The 14,667-nt window shown below is 38.6% G+C and overlaps 1 protein-coding gene across 6 annotated transcripts in view; it reads left to right on the top strand.

Moving 5' to 3' along the window:
- The window catches only part of IGF2BP2 (insulin like growth factor 2 mRNA binding protein 2), a 129,004-nt gene that overhangs the window by 93,058 nt on the left and 21,279 nt on the right, over window positions 1-14,667 (top strand). For 5 of the 6 annotated variants that reach the window (XM_087818250.1, XM_087818252.1, XM_087818251.1 and 2 more), the window contains exons 5-7: window positions 1,330-1,393; window positions 6,520-6,792; window positions 8,576-8,710. In XM_087818250.1, the coding sequence (XP_087674376.1) occupies window positions 1,330-1,393; window positions 6,520-6,792; window positions 8,576-8,710 (472 nt within the window). The remainder of the gene's footprint in view (window positions 1-1,329; window positions 1,394-6,519; window positions 6,793-8,575; window positions 8,711-14,667) is intronic. The other variant, XM_087818255.1, reaches the window with a different exon arrangement.

The raw sequence follows: 14,667 nt of genomic DNA on the forward strand, positions 1-14,667 counted from the left end.
GATCCAAGATTAAGAAGCCCAACAGTATAGGGTTTATTGTTACTTTGAAAAGCAGCTTTATTGTGGTTTTCTTGAATTAGCCTTAATTCAATGTTGTTAACTCCTAGTCTCCCAGTAGCTTAAATGTTTTAAAGGGAGGATTTGATTTAGCCATGGCTGCTTGTTTTGGGAAAAATCAGTATTTTTGCTTTAGGTTTACTGGCTTGAATTGAGAAAGTTTTATCTTGCTTTTTGAATTTATTTTTAACCTCTGACTTTGGAAGAAGAAGCAAACAGTTACAAACTAAGATAAGCCAACTCAAAAGAGTGATTTCTTATTAGCCATTCTTAGAGTTTATGTGTCCTCTCCTTTAGCCAAGTGAGTTGGGATTGTCTGTTTTCTTTATTGTACACAGTTACTAGGTTTAACTTACACAGTTAAGTAGTTCAGTCAAAGGGAAACAAAAGAAGTAATTCAACCTTATCACTGAATGAAGAATTAAAATACTTTCTTATTATATCTATATATCCAATTATTTAACACTAAATGCAAATTATGCCCGGCCGGGCGTGGCTCAGCGGTTGAGCGTCAACCTGGGATCCAGGCAATCGGGCTTCAGTTCCCGGTCAGGGCACATGCCCAGGTTGCCGGTTCAATCAATGACTCTCTCATCATTGATGTTTCTGTCTCTCTCTCTCCCTCTCTCTGAAATCAATAAAGATATATTTAAATAAATAAATAAATAATAAATGCAAATTATAACAAATAAAACTTGTAACTTGATAGTGGTGCAATAAATTGATATGAACTTTTAGGAAAGTTATTTGAAAATATACATTAAAAGAATTATGTTCTTCTGCCCAGTTAATTTTCTCCTGTGATTGGCCTAAAAAAGTAATTCAAAAGAACTCAAATCAGTGATGTTTGTAACAAAGGTGATTTTCAGCGACACTTTTTAGAATAGCAAATACTGGGAACAACCCATTTGTCAACATGTGAGGGATGGTTAGGCGAAAATCATGGCACAGTTACTGCAATTTTATGTAGGCATTAAAAATTAAAAATTACAAAGAAAATGTACATCTGCATGTATCCATGCAAAAGTGTTTACAAAATAAGTGAAAGTATAGCCTTGAGTTATATATATACAATTGATTACAAATGTGTACATACAATTGATTGCAACTTACTGTGAATGAAAATGAATAAAGATAGAAATTCAAATAACTCTAAAGTTAGGGCATTTAATTACTTTGTGCATTATTCTCTAAAGTAAGTCTGTTTACATTGAGCCAGAGGGCAATGGCTTTTTTTTCCCTATGACAATGTAGTTTTTGCTTCTTCCCCAGTCAACACAGACACAGAAACTGCCGTTGTCAACGTCACATATGCAACAAGAGAAGAAGCAAAAACGTAAGTGAATTTGCGCTTCCTTTTAAGTTTTTTGGAGGGTTGTCTTTAAAGTCCATTGAGTCCTGTGTTTATAAACCTTTTCTGGAAAGATGCAGATCTTTGGCATGTCACTAGAACTCCAGGACATTTATCCCAGGATGTATGTTTTTGATTGCACAGAGACTTTATCCTGAAAAATGTTGAGCCTTGGCATCAACAGAGGTGGGAGCTGCTCTGGACATGGTCAGGAATAGAGTGCACCAGCTCTGTGACACTGTCCCTTGGACTCTGCTTTGCCAACCACCGGGAGCCAGTTTCACCTGGAGTTTCCTCCATGCACCAGGATAAAGAAGCACAAGCCTTATTTTTTATCCACACTAATTGAATGGATACTAAAACATCCATTTTTCCTTTATTAAAAGGTGGATCCACTTCAGTGACATCAACAGTGGGGAGCAGTGTCTGGCCATGATTAATCAAGAAGCACCTGGCTTGGGTTCTTTTTTCTGCCCCCATTCACCTCCTAGTCCCTATTCATGACTACATCACTTCAGTGGTGTAATTTTGAGCTTGGCTATTAACGGACATGGAATTGAGGTTTTTAAAAAAACAACAAAAATAAGTTCCTTTTTTTGAGTGTGTGTATTCTTTTTTAAAAAAATCTTTATTGTTGAAAGTATTACAAATGTCCCCTTTTTCCCCCATTGATTCCCTTCACCCTGTGTCCCTTCACCCCACTATTGCCTGTGTCCATGGGTTAGGCATATATGCATATAAATTCTTATGTTAATCTCTCCCCACCCATCCCCACCTCCCCTCTACAATTTGTCATCCTGTTCCATGCTTCTGTGTCTCTGGATCTATTTTGTTCAGAAGTTTATTTTTTTCATTAGATTCCACATATGAGTAAGATCATGTCACACTTGTCTTTCTCTGGCTTATTTCACTTAGCATAATACTCTCCAGGTCCCACCATGCTGTCTCAAATGGTAACGGATCCTTTGTTTTTACAGCTGCGTAGTATTTTGTTGTGTAAATGTATGAGAAGATGCTTGATATGATTTCCGTCTTCTTGAACTTGTAGAGACTTGTTTTGTGTCCTAACATGTGGTCTGTCTTTGAGAGTGTCCCATGTGCACTTGAAGAGAATGCCTATTCTGCAGCTTTAGAGTGGAATGTTCTGTGTCAGTTAAATCCATCTGATCTAGGGTATCATTTAGAGTCACTGTTTCCTTGCTGATTTTTGTCTGGAAGACCTATCCAGTAAAGTCAGTGGGGTGTTAAAGAACCCTACTATGACTGCATTGCTGTCGATTTCTCCTTTAGAGTCCTCCAGAAGTTTGTTTGCTTTTCCAGCCTGTGTGAGTCTTTTGTTCTGAAGTGGATCTCTTGTAGACAGCACATATTTGGGTCTTGTTTTCTTATCCATTCAGCTACCCTATGTCTTTTGATTGGGACATTTAATCCATTTATACCTAAGGTTATTATTGATAGGTATTATCTATTGCCATTTTATTTCTTTATGCTTATGTTTCTCATTCTCTCTATTTCAGCTTCTTATTACAGCAGTCCCTTTAACATTTCTTGCAATGTTGGTTTGGTGATGATAAATTCCCTTAGCTTTTTTTTTTTGGTCTGGAAAGCTCTTTATTTCACCCTGTAATTTTTTTTTTTTTTTTTAATATATCTTTATTGATTTCAGAGAGAGGAAAGGAGAGGGAGAGAGAGAGATAGAAACATCAATGATGAGAGAGTCATTGATCGGCTAGCCCGCAATCCGGGCATGTGCCCTGATCGGGAATCAAAGCCCAATCGCCTGGATCCTAGGTTGACACTCAGCCGCTGAGACACGCCCGGCTGGGCACCATGTATTTTGAATGATAGCCTTGCAGGGTAGAATAGTCTTGGTTTCAGGTTCTCGTTTTGCATTACCTTGAATACTTCATGCCATTCTCTTCTGGCCTGTAGAGTTTCTGGTGAGAAATCAGTTGACAGCTTTATGGGAGCTCCTTTTTAGGTAACAGCTTGCTTTTCTCTTGCTGCCTTTAAGATTCTGTCTTGAATTTTTGGCATTTTAATTACGATGTGTCTCTGTGTGGGCCTCTTTGGGTTCTTCTTGCTTAGGACTCTCTGTGCCTCCTGAACTTGTGTGACTTTCTTTTTGACCAGGTTAGGGAAGCTTTCTGTTATTATTTCTTCAAACAGCTTCTCTAACCCTTGCTTACTTTCGACCTCTCCTGGTACTCCTATTGTGCTAATATTGTTACGTTTCATGTTGTCCTATAGCTCCCTTAAACTGTCCTCCTGTTTTGGGTTTTTTTTTTTATCCTCAACCGAGGATATTTTTCCATTTCTTTTCAGAGAGAGTGGAAGGGGAGAGAGAGAGAAACATCGATGTGAGAGAGACACATTGATTGGTTCCCTCCTGCACATGCCCCAACCAAGGCCAGGGATTGAGCTTGCAACTGAGGTACTGTATGTGCCCTTGGACAGAATTGAACCAGGGACCCTTCAGTCCACAGGCTGACGCTCTAACCACTGAGCAAAACTGGCTAGGGCTGTCCTCCTGTTTTTTAATTGTTCTTAGTTTTTGGTTCTCTGATTGATTTTTTTTTCTGTCCTGTCTTCTAATTTGCTGATCTAATCCTCAGCTTCCCCTAATCTGCTGTTCATTCCTTCCAATTTTTTTTTTTATTTCTACTATGTCATTCTTAATTTCCTTCATAGTTTCTATATCTTTTTTCATGCTGTTGAGCATCTTTATGATCAATATTTTGAACTCTATATCAGATAGATTGCTTATCTCCAATTCATTTAGCTCTTCTTCTGGAGAATCATTTTGTTCTTTCATTTGGAGCTTGTTTTTTTGTCGCCCTATTTTGGCTGGCTGACTGTTTGGATTTGTATTAGGTAGACCTGCTAGGACTCCCAGTCTTTTGGATGCTCTCTGGTGCAGGCCAATGTCAGACGCTGTTTGTGACTGGCCTTGAGTACCCTGTTTGAAGTTTTCCACACTCTAAAGCTTCTGGTTTCCTCTGCTGGGGCTGGGTGTATTTGGACAGGACCAAGATGTGCATCAAGGTCAGCTTTTCCAAGCCCTGGGTCCAGAAGCAAATCAGGCAAAGACTCAAAGCACCCAGAGCTGTTATTTTGCCTCTTAATGAGCCTCAGCTTGTAGAAACTCCATGGGGTGGGGCCAGAGGTTTTCCAGGAGGGTGGGGCAATTCCCGCCTCCCGCCCACCCCCCCCACCCCCGCCAGCAAAAGCTGCTTGGAAGGTAAAGGTCTGCCCGAGAAAGATGCCCTCCGCCATATAGGGGAATGACTCGGAACTGGGGTCCAGAAGGGTGCCCTCTGAGATTTATTCCCTCAGTCATCCCCACTGGATTCTCCTCACACTGCTCTAGTCCACTCTACCTCGGCTGGAGCCCAAGGTGAGTGGCTACACACGAAACTTTTCCTCTTAGCTCCTTAAGAGGGTGCCTGCATTTCCAGCTGTCTCTCTTGGCAGACAGAAATCCTGCTGCTTTTCACAGCCAGATGTTTTTGTGGGTACCTTTCTCACTTCTGGTGCACTGGGCTTGGGAGCCCAACTTGGGATTTAGACCCCAGAGTCCTCAGTGGGAACTCGCCACAGCTGAGATATCCCCCCGGACCTTCAGCTGCTGCCTGTGAGAGCCCCTCTCGCACCTCTGCAGTTCCTACCAGTCTCTGTGCAGTCTCTACTTTTTCTCCTTGGTTATGAGGGTCCAGCTAGTCTTCAGTTGCAGCTAATTATTCAGAGTGGTTTTTCTGTATTTTAGTTATAATTCCAGTTTGGTCCCAGGAGAGTGTCAGGGTAGCTTCCACTCAGTCTGCCGTGACTTTGGAATCTCTCTCATAAGTTCCTTTTTATAGGAGGTTCTTGAAGTGCCTGTGAGGTCATTGTGACTAGGCTATGGTCATGTGTGGTCATGCTTCATGGATGTGGCATAGCCTTGGTTATACATCCCAGGGTTATAGAGTTATTTCTTTTTTCAAAGTTTCAACACATGAAGACATATTTAACCCATTTTCATACCAGTAGTTTTCAAAAAGTAAATTTTGCATTGAAAAAGGCAATAATTCATTTGCTACTGACTTCGGCACACATATGTGAGCAGGATCTAAACCAATAACTCACCTTAAGAGTTTTTGTTCAGCTTCCACTTAGGTAGAACCTCTGTACACATTACTTTGTTGCTTTTATTGAATTCAAAAGTTGCTGCTTTGTAATAAATTCACAAACCCTAAACATTAACCTAGTACAGTAGGGTTACTGTTTTCACATACTGCCAAAAACATGTAAAAAAATTGTTTCACTTCATGTATAATTTTTAAAATGTAATAGTGGGATATTATTCTGTATTAAATTAATATTTTAGATAATGTTTTGTGCTTTTGAGGACTCAAGGAAACAGATGCTCTCTTAACTGCTATAGGATAATAAATGTTGAAACCTTTCCAGATGGACACTGGGTGATACTAATTAGAATTCTGCATACTCTCTGATCCAGCAGCTCCACTAGGAATTTATTCTTTGTGCAAATTTGTAGTAGCAAAGATGCCCATGGCAACACTGTATATAATAGTAAAAGATTGGATTTCATATATATATGCATATGCACACACACACACACACACACACAACAGAGGATCATTTGCAAAAACTATGGTAAACCAATAGAATGTTAAATAAACAGCAAAAATTAAATTGGAGGATACTTAATGACTTGGAGAATGTTTAGAGTATTAATGATTTTTTAAAGGTTAGAAAAAAGTATGTATGATATTAATTTATTTTTAAAATAATATATTTAAGAAAAATAAGATAGATACAGATGTTAGGACGTTTTCTTATTTGTGGTTATATGTATATGAATTTTCAATAATATGTATTATGATAAAAATGATTTTTAAAGTTATAATTTTATACCAGTATTAACAGAGTCTTTGATAAAAGGGAGACAGCTTTGGTTGGTGAAAAAAAAGCAGAACGCACAATGTGAGGATTAATGGCACTCACACTGACAACTAGTGAATGAGAGTGAGTGAACCAGTCCCCTGGCCGGGAGGGTCTTCTCTGATGCTGCTGTCTAACAAAGCTCGCCTGTTTCTGCTGCGTTTCAGAGCCATCGAGAAGCTAAGCGGGCATCAGTTTGAGAACTACTCCTTCAAGATTTCCTACATCCCGGATGAAGAGGTGAGCTCCCCTTCGCCCCCTCATCGAGCCCAGCGTGGGGACCACTCTTCCAGGGAGCAAGGCCACGCCCCTGGGGGCTCTTCTCAGGCCAGACAGATTGATTTCCCGCTTCGGATCCTGGTCCCCACCCAGTTTGTTGGTGCCATCATCGGAAAGGAGGGCTTGACCATAAAGAACATCACTAAGCAGACCCAGTCCCGGTACGTGCCTCCGGGGCTTCCTTTGCTTCCTTCTGAGGGGTCCCCTGAGTGCTGGCGGGCCCCAGCCATCCTCAAGCTGCTATTGCTTGCATCAGCAGTGGGGGGCTATGCTGTATGGGACAGTGGCTTCTCTAAACAGAACTATTAACGGACTAACAGAAAGCCGGGGGCTTTAATGATCTTTCATGCCAGCTGCCTAAAGGGTTATACCCTGAAACATGAGGGGTTCATAAAGGTACTAATGACCTCACAGCCTAGAATTGTTCTTACAAGCTAACTAATGCTTGTTAATGCATCTCTTTCTAAAACAGTAGAGGTATGGAGCTGAACTTTGTAGGATCCTAGAACCCACTTATCTTAGCTCTTACCTCCCCTCCTGAGTCAGAGCACTGGGTGGTAGTCATTCTTTGGGACCATCTTGGTAGGCTCACAAATAGCTGCATAAAGGAAGTGGGTGAGTCATTGCTATACTGAGCCAGAAATGAAGTACATTAGCCTTATATTTAGGTTCTTGTCTGTTCAAGGAGACTGAACTGGTAGTAGGAATTGTAGTGAGTAAAATGACTTCAAAACAAAGCCCCATGTTCACGTTTTACAACTTAATTGCTTTATGAGCTGGAAAATGTATTCACTTCTCTGAGCATCAATTGCTGCTTCTATAAGCAAAGACTGTTGTAAGAATTGGGACAGGCAGGCAGACTGAATGTAATAATTACTATGAAAGCACTTACACTGCAAAGCACCAAACTACTGACAAGTATTACTTACATGCCTTGTGCATTTTACTCAGGCCTTGTAACATGAAAGAGAAAACACAATTTTTCTTAAAGTATCTGAGTTATTCCCAAATAATGGAAATTTATTTGAGTCTCAGAGTTTATTATCCTAGGAGTGAAATAAAGAGATAGTAGAGAGAGGAAGTATTATCTGGTGATCCTTTTATTTTAAAATCAGCCCTTTTCCCCCCTCCAAGTTTTCTTCACTGTGAAAGTGATTTTTACTTATATGTCTTTTTGTTCCAAAAATTGTTTAAAGTAGCTTTAAAAGTGCAACAAGTTTAAATAAAAGTGAGGTTAGTTCTCAAAGTGTAGGCCAAACACTGGGATCTGGGCTTTCTAACAGCAAGAATAAAAGGGGATACAATCAATTATGTGATTTTGAAAGTTAACAAAAACAAGTAGGGCCACCACTACCCCAAGAAGCCTGATAAAGTCATCAAGCTTTTGAGCCATTAGCTTTAAGAGCCTGGAAGAAGGCAGGCTGCCAGTGGCAGGGAAACCAAAAAACTTAGGCAGAGAGAGAGCATGCCTCTGTTTTCCATCCACACTCAAGTATATAAAGCTTGCTTGAATTTGGTGTTTGGATTTGGATTAACACATGGCTGTTAAAAGCTGCAATCAGTTCCGAGAGTGGCACTGTGCCAATGTGCAGTATTACCCTGCTCACTTTACTCTTCATTCCTACGATCATTTGAAAGATGACACAAAATACTTCATTTACCAAACTGGCTCCGTTACCGAGTTGGCGTGGTGCCTCTGCCCCACAGCACGCCTGTCAGAAATATTTCCTTCTAAATGGAGCTGCAAAGAATTCAAGTTTGGCACAAGACCCCCTGCACTGCCTGCCACCTTCTTGGAGAATGGCATTGTTTGCAAACGTGCTGACGACAGCTTCTTGTCTGAGTGTCCTTGCTGTACGTTGGCTGGTGTGGCACTGTCTTGGGACTAACCAGGATCCTGTCCCAGAGGGTGGTGTGCTATGGTTCCTGATTCTTTTCCCACAGGGTAGACATCCATAGGAAGGAAAACTCTGGGTCTGCGGAGAAGCCCGTCACCATCCACGCCACCCCGGAGGGGACCTCTGAAGCATGCCGCATGATTCTCGAAATCATGCATAAAGAGGCTGACGAGACCAAGCTGTAAGTTTGCGTGCAATGTCAGGATCACTCAGCAGAGAGTAAGAGTAGGTTTGCATTCATCAAACCCACGAAGTTTTTTAAAAGCTGTAACTCTATTACTAAGTAAAGGGAGCCGGGAATGATTATTTTTGAGAAATGTGTTTCTAAAGAAAATACAGTAGGGAAACAGATCTTATGCATTTATAATATGGCAGTTTCTCCACATGTTTCTCCTGGTGATCCTAATGCTTTCATTGCTCAGTGGTAGTAATTACGGTAGGAATACATAGACCTGTGCTGTCCAGCGTCACGCAGTGATGGAAATGTTCTCTATCTGCACTGTTCAGTGCGATAGCCCTGTTGCTGCTGAGTGCTTGAAGTGTGACTAGTGCCGTGCGGGAACTGAATATATATTATTTTAATTTATTCAGATTTGAACAGTCACATTTTTGGCTAATGACAACCACACTGGACGGTGCAGGTATAGAATGTGCGTTGTCATCAAAACCATCCCTGCTCTGGGAAAGGCTTTTGTCACCTGTTCCTAAACCACCTGTGCTCTTAAAAGTGGATTACATTCTCTTTAGTAGTAGAAACTAGTATCAGGGGGCTACTTTCTGCACCTTCCTCTCTTTCTCCTTCTGTCTCCCCACTTCCTTTTCTTTTACAAAGTACTTCTTAGAATTCCTGAGTGTTGTACCAATTTGAAGGGCAAATACAGTTTTTACTAAAGCAATTTTCTTTGTATTACAAACAGATTAATGGTAATGGAATAGATAATATAATAAAAAAGACTGTGTCAGTTTGGCAAAATCTATTTATGGGCATTGGTGGCAGTTTTATAGAGAAGCACAGAAGGATGAATTGAATATAAAATTAATTTAGCAAATAATGTCAAATAAGAGTGTTCCAAAGCCAAAAAGAGGAAAGTAGTCCATCAAAGAAAAACATTACAGATCTATTCTCAGATTTCATAAGGAACTCTAACCTTTCACTTATGAATTATTTACCATATTGGGGGCTTTTGAACCTCCCCCCCCCCCAAATGCCATGACTTAATTTGAAGAAGCCCCTCACTCATCCAAGTTATTGAAAACTTTTTAAATAATACCCTCTTTGGTCCTTCAACCTAGGTACAAGCAACTTTCAATATTCTAAATCATCAAAAAGACTGATTTATAAGTTGGATTTTTAAGTTTTTATTTAGAGCCAAGATGGAGTTTGAATATCTTTGAAATAAAGTATTTTGAGTACCGCACTGTATTAAGCACTGGGCTCGGGGTTGAGGTTACAGTCATGAACAAGACCCAGTCTCTGCTTTCATGGAACTTACAGTCCAATGGGAGAGACACTCACTAATTATTATTATTACCCCAGTAGGTAGGTAAGCATGCTATGAAAAGTGCTGACAGTGGAAAATGACTGCTTATTACTGGAGGCCCTAACCAAAGTTTTAGGGGAGATAGGAAGAGATTTGGGGATTTCAGAAACAACCTCCCTGTAGAAGTGACATTTAAACTGAGCCCTGAGGGGGATGAGTAGGAGATGGAGGACATTGGGGAAGAGGGATCCTACACTTTCTTTATATTCATTTACCAAATATTTGTTGAGCACCTACTATATGCCAGGCACTGTTCTATGTGCCAGTGAACAAAGCTAACAAAGAAAAACCCCCTGCCCTCCCAAAGTTACATTCTAGCAGAGCTTTTTCAAGCATCCATTTGGCAGTAATAACACATCTGTTAGGTGCTTTTGATTTCAAAACAGAAAACAAGTGGCTTAAGTAATAAGAAACAAATATTATGCCACATAAGAATTCCTAAAGTAGAGTAACTCCAAGGTCATATTTGAATCATGGACTCAAAGACTCATGACTTTTCTTTGCGCTTTACCTTCTTCAGTGTATCTGATACTTCCCTGGTGATGACAAGATGGCTATAGTGATTTCAGACCTTGTGTCCCCACAGAATAATATTCAGAAGCTGAAAGAGAAGGCATCTTTTCCTTGTTCCTTTTTTTTATTGTGGTAAAAAAACGCATAACATAAAATTTACCATCTTAACCATATTTAAGTATGCATTCAGTAGTGTTAAGTGAAACAGGTCTCCAGAACTTTCTCATCTTGCAAAACTGAAACTCTGTACCCATTCAACAACAACTCCCCTTTTCCTCTCCCTCCAGTCTCTGGTAACTACCATTCTACTTTTTGTTCCTATGAATTGGGCTACGTTAGAGAACTCACATAAGTGGAATCAATACAGTATTTGTCTTTTTGTGACTGGCTTATTTCAGTTAACGTAATGTCCTTGGCTATTGTGAAGAGTGTTTTTATTAACATGGGCATGCAAATATCTCTTTGAGACTCTGCTTCTAATTCTGTTGGATATATACCCAGAAGTGAGATTGCTGGATTATGTGGCGTTTTCTATTGTAAATTTTTTGTGAAGCCTCCACACTGTTTTCCATAGCAGTTGTATCACCAGTATACAAGGGTTCCAATTTCTCACCAACACTTTTTATTTTCTGTTACTTTGATAGTAGCCAAACTAATTGGGTGTGAGGTAGTATTTTGTATTTACAGTACCTCATTGTGGTTTTTATTTGCATATTTTTATGATTAGTGATGTTGAGAGTCTTTTTTATGCTTGTTGGCCTTTGTGTATCATTTTTAGATATATGTCTATCAAGTTCTTCGCACATCTTGAAACAGATTATTTTTAATTGTTGAGTTGTAGGAGTTCTTTATATATTCTGGATATTAATCCCTTGTCAGATATATAATTTGCAAATATTTTCCTCCATCCCATAGACTGTCTTTTCACTGTTGATTGTGTCCTTTGATGCAGAAAAGTTTTTAAGTTTGATGTAGTCCTATTTGTTTTTGCTTTTGTTGCCTGCACTTTGGTGTCATATCCAAGAAACCATTGCAAAGTCCAATGTCATGAAACTTTTCCTCTGTTTTCTAAGAATTTTGTAGTTTTAAGTTTTACATGTAGGTCTTTAATACATTTTGACTTCATTTTTGTATATGGAGTAATATAAGGGTCCAGCGTCATTCTTATGCTTATGCATATCCAGTTTTCCCAACACTGTTTGTTGAAGAGACTGTCTTTTCCCCATTGTGTAGCCTTGACACCCTTGTCAAAGATCATATGACCATATATGTGAGAGTTTATTTCTAGGATCTCTGTTCTGTTCCATTGGTTTATTTGTCTGTCTTGATGCCAATACCACACTGTTTTGATTGCTGTAGTTTTGTAATATGTTTTGAAATCAGGAAATGTGAGTCTTCCAACTTTGTTCTTTTCCAAAATTGTTTTTACTATTTGAGGTCCCTTCATACAAATTTTACAATGAATGTTTTTATTTCTGCAAAATTGCCATTGGGATTTTGATAGGGGTTGCATTGCATCCATAGATTGCTTTAGGTAGTATGGACATCTAAACAATATTAAGTTTTCCAGTCCATGAATGCAGGATATCTTTCTATTGATTTCTGTTGTCTTTTGTTTTTTTTCTGCAGTGTTTTGTAGTTTTTTTGTTATAAGCCTTTTACTTCCTTGTTTAGGTTTATTGCTAAGTATTTTATTCTATGATGCTATATAAGTGGACTTATTTGTTTAACTTCATTTTCAGATTGTTTATTTTTAGTAGGTAGAAACACAACTGGTTTGTGTGTGTGTTGATTGTGTACCCCATGACATTGCTGAATTAGTTTATTCTAACAGTTTTTTGTGGAATCTTTAGTGTTTTTAACATATAAGATCATTTTATCTGCGAATAGAGGTAATTTTACTTCCTCCTTTCTACTTTAGATTCCTTTTTTTTCTTTTCCTTAAGTGATTGCTCTGGCTGGGACTTCCACTACTATGTTGAAAAGAAGTGGTGAGAGCAGGCATCTTTGTCTTGTTCTGATCTTAGAGAAGATTTCAGTCTTTTACCATTGAATATGATGTTCACTGGGCTTTTCACAAATGGAATTTATTATCGTGAGGTAGTTTTCTTCTATTCCTAGATTATTGAATGTTTTTATCATGAAAAGGTGATAAATTTTGTCATGCTTTTGGTGTATTAATTAAGGTGATCATGTGGATTTTGTTAATGTGGTGTATTATACTGATTTTTATACATTGAACTATCCTTGCATTCCAGGAATACACCCCACTTGGTCATGGTGTATAATCCTTTTATGTGCTTTCAAATTCAATTTGCTGGTAATTTTTAAAGGATTTTTGCATCAACATTCAAAATTGGGGATATTGGTCAGTAGTTTTTGTTTGTTGATTTTGTTTTGGGGTTTATTTTTGAGGTGTCTTGTTTGACTTTAGTATTAGAGTAAAGCTGACCTCATATAATGAGCTTGGAAGTGTTCACTCCTTTTTAGTCTTTTGGAAGATGGGGAGAAGGATTGATATTAATTCTTCTTTAAATGTTTGGTAGACACTACAGGGAAGCCACCTTGTCCTGGGCATTTCTGTGTTGCGAGGTTTTTGATTATTCATTCATTTCCTTACTGTTCAGATTGTCTTTCTTTTTTAATCCTCACCCGAGGATATGTGTGTGGTTTTTTTAAATTATTGATTTTTAGAGAGAAAGGAAGGGAGGGAGGGAAGGAGAGAGAGAGAAACATTGATGTAAGAGAAACACTGATTGGTTGCCTCGCTTACATGCCCTGACCAGGGACCAAACCCACAACCTAGGTATGTGCCCTGACCTGGAATCGAACTTGCAACCTTTTGGTGTACAGGATGATTCTCCAACTGAGCCTCCTGGCCCAGGCTGTTCAGATTTTCTATTCATGTTTTGATATTGGTAGTTTCTGTGTTTCTAGGAATTTATTAATTTCTTCTAGGTTACCCAATTTGTTGGTGTATAACTGTTCATAGTATTCTCTTATAATCATTTTTATTTCTGTGGCATCAGTTGTAATGGCCTGTCTTTAATTTCTGATTTTATATGAGTGTTCTCTCTCTTTTTTTTTTTCTTAATTCATCTAGCTAAGAGTTGTCAATTCTGTTGATCTTTTCAGAAAACCAACTCTTAGTTTTATTGATTTATTTTCTTTTGTTTTTCTGGTCTCTATTTTGCTCATTTCCTTTTTCTTTCTTTCTTTTTTTTTGTTTTGTTTGTTAATCCTTACTCAAGGATATTTTTCCATTGATTTTTAGAGAGAGTGAAAGAGAGGGAAGAGCTGGAGAGAGAGAGAGGAGAAACATTAATGTGAGAGAGACACATTGATTGATTGCCTCCCCTACTCACCCCGAAGGGGCCCGGGATCAAGCCCGCAGCTGAGGTACATGCCCTTGACCAAGAATCGAACCTGGGACCCTTTGGTCCATGAGCCAGCACTCTAGAGCCAAACTAACCAGGGTTATTTTGCTGATTTCTTTATTTGCCCTAATCTTTATTTTTAATTTTCTTTTGCTAGTTTGGGTTTAGTTTATTCTTTTTCTAATTTCTTGAGGTGTAAAGTTGTTGATTTGAGGTGTTTTGTTTTTTAATCTGTTCAGCCAATCTATGTCTTGATTGGGGAGTTTAATTCCTTAGCATTTAAAATAAATACTAATAGGGAAGTACTAAAAATTGCTATTTTGTTTATTTGTTTTCTGTGTCTCGTAGCTTTATTGTCCCTCCTTTCCTTTCTTACTGCCTCCATTTGTGTCTTTGTTTTGGGTTTTTTGTTTGTTTTTAGTGATATGCTTTGGTTCCCTTTCATTTCCTTTTGTGTATATTCTGTAGGGGTGTGTGTGTGTGCAAGCTCACTTGCATCATTGCAGTTATATAAGACATCTTAAAATTATAGCATTCTATTTTAAACTGGTAACAACTTAACTTCAATTGCATTAAGAACTCTACTCCTTTACAGTTCCCACCTCTACTTTTTTTATTGAATTTATTGGGGCAACATTGGTTAATAAAATTACATAGGTTTCAGGTGTACAACTTTATTAATATATCATCTATATATTGTATTATTT

Source organism: Miniopterus natalensis, chromosome 6 (assembly GCF_054644295.1).
Source record: "Miniopterus natalensis isolate mMinNat1 chromosome 6, mMinNat1.hap1, whole genome shotgun sequence".
Classification (NCBI taxonomy): Eukaryota; Metazoa; Chordata; class Mammalia; order Chiroptera; family Miniopteridae; genus Miniopterus; species Miniopterus natalensis.